The sequence below is a fragment of the Mandrillus leucophaeus genome, unplaced genomic scaffold (assembly GCF_000951045.1).
Source record: "Mandrillus leucophaeus isolate KB7577 unplaced genomic scaffold, Mleu.le_1.0 Scaffold245, whole genome shotgun sequence".
Taxonomy (NCBI): Eukaryota; Metazoa; Chordata; class Mammalia; order Primates; family Cercopithecidae; genus Mandrillus; species Mandrillus leucophaeus.
Window position 1 is genome coordinate 930,004 of NW_012102532.1, and position 8,518 is coordinate 938,521.

Consider the following 8,518-nt stretch of genomic DNA (forward strand, 5'->3'; position numbering starts at 1 on the left):
CACCTCGCCCGGCTAGTTTTTTTGTATTTTTTAGTAGAGATGGGGTTTCACCGTGTTAGCCAGGATGGTCTCGATCTCCTGGCCTCGTGATCCGCCCGTCTCGGCCTCCCAAAGTGCAGGTATTACAGACTTGAGCCACCGCGCCCGGCCGAGCTCAACTTCATCTCTATCTCTCTGCTTGTTGAGTCACTGGACAAATCCTCATCCTTTTTTTTTTTTTTTTTTAATGAGATGGAGTCTCGCTCTGTCGCCCAGGCTGGAGTGCAGTGGCGCAATCACGGCTCACTGCAAGCTCCGCCTCCCGGGTTCACGCCATTCTCCTGCCTCAGCCTCCCAAGTAGCTGGGACTACAGGCACCCGCCACCACGCCCGACTAATTTTTTTGTATTTTTAGTAGAGACAGGGTTTCACCATGTTCGCCAGGATGGTCTCGATCTCCTGACCTCCCGATCCGCCCATCTCGGCCTCCCAAAGTACGAGGATTATAGGTGTGAGCCACTGCACTCAGCCGCTCCTTATCCTCTTGAATCTACTCGTCCATGAGACACAGGGCAAGATTCTCCCTTCCCTGAGAGGACCCAGAGCCTTAGGTGTCTTTACGTCCCAAACTGAAAAGAACTCAAGACTTTTATAAAGAGGAAACCATTATCAGACTCTCCTACACATTTGTCATCATTAAGTAAGTTCCCAAGAGGAAAAGAGTGACCCATTTGGCTGGGCAAAGCAAGAGTGAACGTCTTGAGAAATTTGAGCTCCTCATGCCCTTCCAGTCATGCTCAGGTTCCAGGTTAAGTTTTCTTCTCTAGTCTTCTTCCCTGGGCTCAAATTCTCAACTACTGTGGGTGGAGGGTTTGTGGAACGCTGCAGACCAGAGTTCCTCCCCTCTGAAGGCCTGTGCAGGGTTATCTGAAGTGTTTCCACCCAGAGTGCAGGAAAGAAACTCTGCCTAAGGAGCAAGGGGCAGCAAGTTCTGCAAGCACCCATGAGAGATGCCCAACGCATCCCTGAAGAGCAAAGTGACAACAGAATGTGAGGGGAGAGCCAGCGAGGCACGTGCTCATGTTCTCACGCCCCAGCCTAGCCCAGCCGAGTGCTGATGGCCTGCACCTGCCAGTGCTGATGGTCTCTCCGCCCAAGGAGATGTGGGCTTGAACTCTGAAGTACGAAAGCTACACGTGGAGATGAGGAAAAGTGAGAAGGTAACTTCAGAGGAGACAGGAGGGTTGAATTGAACAGGAAAAGATCAAAAGTACAGCCAGAATCCCATTTGGTCTTTTTTCCATTCTCCTTTATTCCATAAACACCTAGTTACAAGTTGCACAAATCAAAAAATAAAGGCAGGGAAGGGTTTAGGGAAGATTCTGGTGATGTGTGTGGGCAGGAGTAGGGAGAAAGAGTTGGGAACCAGTCTGCTCCTTCCACAGCCCTAGACAAGGCTACGGCCCCTCAGTGGGGGCTCTGAGGAAGAGGTGGGCAAAGATCCAGGGCAGCTGAGGGATGGAGGAGGCCCCTAAACCCAGAGCTCACCCCAAAAGACCCTTCAATGCATGGCAGGAGTAGAATGGGAAAGGTGAGGGGGTTTGAAGATGGAGCAGCAGAATGAAAAATCAAGTTAGTAGATGCAGAGGCGAAGTCATCATGGTAAGGGGATTAAAGAAGGAAAAGGTAGGAAAGGGTGCCGTGAAAGGTTCTCCCTGAGACCCCCAGGGAGAGGTGGGGGCCGGCTTGCCTGTTAATTTAATATTAAATTGGGGATGGGAATCAGAGAGGAAAAAGTTATTCAGGGGATGATTTCTCAGCCTCTCAGCCTGTACCTGGAGGGGAAAAGAGAGGAGCACAAATCAAAAGGAAGAAAAAACACAGGAGTTGGGGTTTAATCGCCTATGTCAGTGAGAACATTGTTCTCTTTCCACACCAACTCGCACTATCAAAGGCAGCTCCTGTGGGAGCCTGGATTGCGCCTGCCTCGCGGCCGAGGACCATCCGCAGGTGCACCCCGCCCTCCTTACCCCTGATACTTACAAGAGAGGCTGAGGGCCCGGGGCCCTCACCAGTCATAGCGGCGGGACTGTCGGGAAGGGGAGTCCTCAGGTCCCTGGATGGCCAAGCGGGGAGGCCCCTCCGCCCTTCGTCCCCCCGCCCCTGAGGACTCAAGCCGCCGAAACTCCAGGGGGCGCTGCTGCCGGAATCGGGACGTCTCCCGCCGCCACTCGTCGTCAAACGCTGCGGCCTCACCTGGAGGGGACGGAGTCCACATGAGGCCTGTGTGCGGCCTGGCTCCTGGAGGCCGATGTGCGAGCGAGCCACAGCTTCTCCGGCCAAAGCGGCGAAGGCTGAGTGTGTGTGCAGGGGTGGGTGGGGCGGCAATTCCCTTAGCTCTTTGGTTTCTACACGATCCCGGGAAGCCACCGGTAGGCCTAAGGTGGCCTACTGGAGGAAGAAATCAGAATGGGATTATTCTTCAGTTCAGGTTCATAGTCCTGTGTGCACACTAAGTACTTAATAATTGCGGATTTGAAAAAGATAAAGAGGGGAGAAAGAAACGGATCCAGGTGGAGAAGAGTGTAACACTATCAATACGGAACTTCAGGGACAAAGCAGGCCCCTCTCAAAGACACCGCCGGCACCTGACTCAGCCCCTGAGCGGAGGCGGCTCCGAGTGCGTAAGAATATGGGGCTGACAGCCGGGCGCGGTGGCTCACGCCTGTAATCCCAGCACTTTGGGAGGCCGAGGCAGGTGGATCACCTGAGGTCAGGAGTTTGAGACCAGCCTGGCCAACATGGTGAAACCCCGTCTCTACTAAAAATACAGAAATTAGCTGGGTGTGGTGGTACATACCTGTAGTCCCAGCTACTCGGGAGGCTGAGGCAGGAGAATTGCTTAAACCCGGGAGGCGGAGGTTGCAGTGAGCTGAGATCGCGGCACTGCACTCCAGCCTGGGCACCTGGGCAACAAGAGCGAGACTCCGTCTCAAAAGAAAAAAAAAATATACATATATATATGGGGCTGATCCAGAGCTTTGCCCAGAAGTGTCTATGAGTTAGGGATGTCTCCTAGCCCACAGGAACTGGGCTAGGGGCTGCCGGCCAGGAAGTGGGAAGGAAGGCTCACTCTCATCCAGGTTGATATAGTCCTGCCGCTCCTCCTGGTCCCCCGTGCGGTGGTTTCGGGAGCGCTGGAGGATGTGGGCCCTGTCCCGGATGTGATGCCCGATGGACATCTGCTCCAGCCCACTGTCTGAATCCCGAACAGTCCTCCGTGTCTCCCGGATCTGGGATGAGGCAGAACATGGCACACTCAGCCGCCCCTTCCAAAGCCCTGGCTATACCATCTCAGGAGAAACACACCACACACAACCCAATCCGGAAAAAAGCAGCCAGGGTTTCTGGGGGTGCCGCTCAATCCCCCCTTCTCTGGGACAGGAGGGCTCCCCCACTCACCCCGCCTGGTGCTGAGCGCATCTCTGATGTCTCTTGGTAAACCTTGGGGGCGCCATCACCAGTATTGGAGTAGGAGATGACAGTGGAAGATGAGAAGGTCTGGCAGTTGCCTCCAGCTGTCATGTGTTCCTGAGGACAGGGTAGGTAGGAGAGGGCTGAATGGGGAGGCATCCCCCCTGGTGAAGAGATTTCACCCTTCAGCTGCCTGTTCTAGCCTGTATCTTTCTCACAAAATGCAAGAACTGAAAAAACATCAGGCCTCATCATTACCCTCCCAAATTCCTCTGAGTCCAACCACGAGCAAGAAGGATCTGAAGAGACAGAGCCTTAATTGTATGCTACCTAAGAGTGCTGCTGCTGGCTGCTTCGGGCAAGCATGACAGCAGATACAAGGTCCCAAGGCTCTCTGGTTCAATTACGGTATCCAGTACTTTACCCTTCACTAGCATACTGTCTCCCTCTTGCCTTAGAGGCTTCAAGGTGTTGTCAGCCATCACTGAGAGCAAGGCCGGGGAAGGGTATGGGGCAAGTCTCACCATGTTTCCAATCATGTCATTCATCATCCCAAACATGTCCATGAAACCACCCGACTGGAGGAAAAAGATGGAAAACAGAGTCAGGAAAGCAAAGTCAGTGTTCAGAGTTGATCCTGTTTAGGAACCCACAACCCACGTGGCTGCACACTTCCTTTCTCTTCTTCACATCTAGCAAGTTCTCATTCTCTATTAACGTAACCAGAATACTCATGTTTCTCTTCCTGTAAACTGCTGACCCCTTCCTCAATCTCTATGACTGCTCTGATCCAATTTTCCTTCTCCTGCCTGCTATATTCCCCCCATCTTTAGGAAGCAAGCCAAAGTTAATGGATCCTAAACTCTAAAGAGATGAGGCATGAAATTGTTAAAACCTACCAAAAAATCATCTCTAGATGGCCCTTTAACTGCGCCTCCCTCCTCCAAAGAACAAATTTTGCTAGACAATTACATCTTCCTAATGAGCATGGACTTCTAGGAGTACAAGAGTTAATAACATCTTTTCTTCTTTTTTTGAGGTGGAGTCTGGCTCTGTTGCCCAGGCTGGAGTGCACTGGTGCAGTCTCAGCTCACTGCAACCTCTACTTCCTAGGTTCAAGAGTAGGTGGGACTACAGGTGTGTGCCACCATGCCTGGCTTTTTTGGTATTTTTAGTAGAGAAGGGGTTTCACCACGATGGCCAGTCTGGTCTCAAAACTCCTGACCACAAGTGATGAACCATCTCAGCCTCCCAACGAGAGTTAATAACACCTTTAACCCACAGGGCTCCTAGTAGCCAGCAGGCTCAGAGCTTTGTGAATGCCATAAAAAGAGAAGATTCTGGGGTTACCCATGAAACTATTCCTAAAAGGCACACTTGGGAATAATACCTAAGGGTAGAGAGTGTGTCTGAGATGGCAGGACACGGGGAGATGAAGACTCACCATTCCCAGCATCCCAAAGGGGGAGACAGCTCCAGCCTACAGGAACACATGAGGAACAGAAATTACAGACCACATCCTATCTCTATACAATCCCAAACGAGGCCCATGGCCTCAATTTTTTTTTTTCCATCCTCTCAAAAGGGAGTCACAAAGCCCTTTTTCCTGACCCTTTCCCCCATTCCTAGAGCACTTCACTTGCTCAGTTGGCTGTAGTGCAAGAAAACTAAAGTGCTTTCCTAACCAACCTCCAACCTTTCTTTGGGTCTCAGGTGTGTCGTAGCACCATTACCTGCTGCATCCTGCGGCTGGCAGGCCTGGTCCCTGGCATGTTGCCATCTGTGATGCTGAGGAAGGGGCTATATCCAAAGCCACCTGACAACATACGGCTCATATGCTGACGGTGAATAGCAAAGGGATCCCTGTGGAGTGAGCACATAGTATGGATGGCAGAAGCGCCAAACTGTTAATCCCTCCACCACCCTGCAAAAAATACGCACAGAGCAACAGTGGCACCGATGCCTACTTCCTGCTAGGTAAGACCTGGGTATCCAGCCAGTTCCAACCATTCCCAGCAATGGGAACCCCGACGTCTGCCTGAACTGCTGAGAGACCTGGAGTGGGAAGCTTGAGGGGGAGGGAATACTCACATCAGGAACATGGGATCCTCAGGCTCCACATCCCTCATGAAGCGGAACATCCTGATCTCAGCTCCAGGGGGCTCCACACTGGAAACATGTGGAAGCTCAGATACTTGGAGGTGGCCAGGGTTTTGCACACCCACTCAGTGTAGGGACTCTCAGAGCACTGTCCTTTCCAAACGCTGTAACTGACGCCCTAAACTCCAAGGAGACCCTACTCCAGTGTTCCGCACAACCCTCTAAGGAGGTAAGGGCTCTTCAAATCTCTCTCTCAATTAGGGCCACGGAAAAATTTTCCAAGCCTCTCGGTTTTTCCCTCCCCCACTCAGAGCCATCCTCTTCCCAAAGCTCTGGCCGGTAGCATACTCTCCCCTCCTCCCCCGCCGCCACCGTTCTAGACGAAAATCCCAAGTGCCGGTCCTCCGCCCCATTAATGACCCCAGCCACCCCGCCCCCTCCTTACACCAGGCCTCCCCCAGGCGGGCCTCACTAAGACCCCCACGCCTGTCTGCGGCTCCTCCAGCTCCCGCCTCCCCGCCGGGTGAGCCGGAGAGGTAGGCCTGAGCCTCTCGTCTCCTCAGCCCGCATCCCGGGCTCCCAGACCCTGCAGCCCCGCGGGCCCGCTCCCGTTCAGCGCTGCCCGCTCTGCCTGAGCCTCACCAGTGCCCGATTCGGGCTCAGCGGCCCATCCGGCCGGTTTCGCTTCCCGGTGCGCTGCAGGGTCAGGGTCGCGGCCCAGAACGCGGGGATTGGTCCGGGCTCGAGCTCCTCGGCCTTCCAAGCCGCCTCCTTCCACCGCTGCCACCTCCGTACCCCCTCTTCGGCCCACGGAGCCCGAACCTAGGCCAGGCCCGGGCGGAAGTGACGTCACGATGGAACCGCCCACCCGGGGCCGGGCCGTGGGAGCCCCGCCCACTGGCGTGGGTGGTGAGAAGGCTGGGGCCGAGTCCCAGGGGCGGCGGGGCCATGGGCCAAGCTCAGGCGAGCGGAACCTGAGGTCGAGAGGGTTCACCTGGCCACGAGGAAGGGGAGCTCATTAGTAACCTGGATTTGGGCTCTGTGGACTGGAAGAGGCTCCCATAAGGCTGGGGAGGAGAAGGAGAAGAGGAATCCATTCTTCGGAAGGGACCGAGTTGGGGGTTGAACTTGGGGGCGCTGTGCAGCACGTTCCCTCTCCCTCCTCCGGGGGAAACTGGAGGACTAGGGGCAGATGCCCCTCGGGGAGAGGCGGGCTCTCTGTGGGCGACGAGGCGGGGCGGATCCCTTGGGGGAGCTTTAAGCAGACTCTAGTGGAGAAGCAGTCTACCCTGGAGGGAGGATGGGCAGTTTTCTTGCCGGGGAGTCTCTTGGGCCTGTCCCCGCTTGAGGAGGAGCGTTCCTGGCAGGCGGAGTCCCCGGAGTGACGCAGAGGAGGAGGTGACACTCTCCAGCCCAGATCTAGTTCGGGCTCCGGAAAGTCGGATGGGGCAGAGAATCCAGGTTGGGGGATTGGCCGCCAGATGGCGCTCCTCGGCCAGGCTGGAACCCGAGGCCCTTGAGAACTGGCATTGGAGAGGGACCTGGAGCCCTCCCCCATTACCGAACTGTGAAGGGTTGGACTGGGGAAAGGCTACAGTTCTGAAATCTATTAGTTTAATGCCACTCTCCCTTTCCTTTTACTCTAATTCTTGCGTCCTCAAGAGCTCCCAGTCCTGCACTGACCTTTCTTGCTTGCTTTCTTAGGTCAAAGGTCTAAAGTTTGGGGGAAGAAAGGAGTGGAGAGCTCAGTTAACCTGGATCACCCAGGGGAGGAGCTAAAACGGGGCCCAGGAGACCTGCCTCCAAGGCCAGAGACTGATCCTTTGACATACTAAATGTCTTGCATAAAATCTGGCTCTGCTGGAGAGAAGGGCCTTCCCCTTTGGGGTCAGGGCATTTGGACTGTCTAGGATGGACTTTAACCAGACTCATCCAAACTCCAGCTTTCCCTGGTTCTTTACTCTGGCTTTTAGCCATATTAGTGCTGTGTGGAGTCTGACCCAATGAGAAAGACTTGTTCCCGATAATTCCCTGGGGGAGAAAGAGGGGGTTCCTGGTAACTCAGGAAAAGGTGCTAGGAACAGGGCTTCTCAGGTTTCTTTGGACTTGATCATTATTAAAGAGGAAAAAACAATAATAGAGACAGGGAGCAGAGACAGATAGTTAAGATACAAGCTGGCAGACTGGCAAGTCAGTATCTTAACTATCTGGCAAGTCAGAGGAAAACAGAATAAAAGTAAATTTGTTTTTCATTGCTATTTCTGGGGAAGATACTTAGTAAAATCTTTTATCTTCCAGATGCTCTATCTCTGCACATTCCACCATGCAACTTCCCCTTATCCTCTTGCCCCAAATGAAAGCAGTTTGACATGTGATCAAGAGTTGTCCCAGTAAAGGTTCTGTGGCTGAAACTTAACTAAAGATACCCTATCCATTCCTTTTTTTTTTTTTTGTCCTCTCCTCCTTCTAAAGCAAGTTCTTTATTGTCCAGCCAATCAACAAATATTTAAGGCCTGGCACGGTGGCTCATGCCTGTAATCCCAGCACTTTGGGAGGCCGAGGCGGGCAGATTACGAGGTCAGGAGTTCGAGACCAGCCTGACCAACAAGGTGAAATCCAGTCTCTACTAAAAATACAAAAATTAGCTAGGCATGGTGGCACATGTCTGTAATCCCAGCTACTCAGGAGGCTGAGGCAGGAGAATCGCTTGAACCCAGGAGATGGAGGTTGCAGTGAGACAAGATTGCGCCACTGCACTCCAGCCTAGGCGACAGAGTGAGACTCCGGCTCAAAACAACAACTACAACAAAAACAGAAATTAGCCGGGCGTGGTAGCAAGCGCCTGTAATCCCACAAGTAGGCTGAGGCAGGAGAATCACTTGATCCTGGGAGGTGGAGGTTGCAGTGAGACGAGATCACACCATTGCACTCTAGCCTGGGGGATAGAACGAGACTTTGTTCCAAA

General features: G+C 53.5%; 1 protein-coding gene across 4 annotated transcripts in view; it reads right to left on the reverse strand.

Moving 5' to 3' along the window:
• MLF2 (myeloid leukemia factor 2) overlaps positions 1-6,939 on the reverse strand; it is a 38,106-nt gene extending 31,167 nt beyond the window's left edge. Inside the window, exons 1-9 of one of the 4 annotated variants that reach the window (XM_011982982.1) lie at positions 6,196-6,939; positions 5,545-5,622; positions 5,187-5,316; positions 4,898-4,933; positions 3,978-4,031; positions 3,442-3,570; positions 3,113-3,272; positions 2,023-2,235; positions 1,423-1,436 (exon numbers count right to left, since the gene is read on the reverse strand). In XM_011982982.1, coding sequence (XP_011838372.1) covers positions 2,048-2,235; positions 3,113-3,272; positions 3,442-3,570; positions 3,978-4,031; positions 4,898-4,933; positions 5,187-5,316; positions 5,545-5,594 — 747 coding nt within the window. In that variant the 5' untranslated portion in view covers positions 5,595-5,622; positions 6,196-6,939 and the 3' untranslated portion in view covers positions 1,423-1,436; positions 2,023-2,047. Of the gene's footprint in view, positions 1-1,266; positions 1,815-2,022; positions 2,236-3,112; positions 3,273-3,441; positions 3,571-3,977; positions 4,032-4,897; positions 4,934-5,186; positions 5,317-5,544; positions 5,623-6,138; positions 6,168-6,195 lie in introns of those variants that run through there. The other 3 variants (XM_011982980.1, XM_011982983.1, XM_011982984.1) reach the window with 3 other exon arrangements.
• Positions 6,940-8,518: the final 1,579 nt, after the last annotated feature.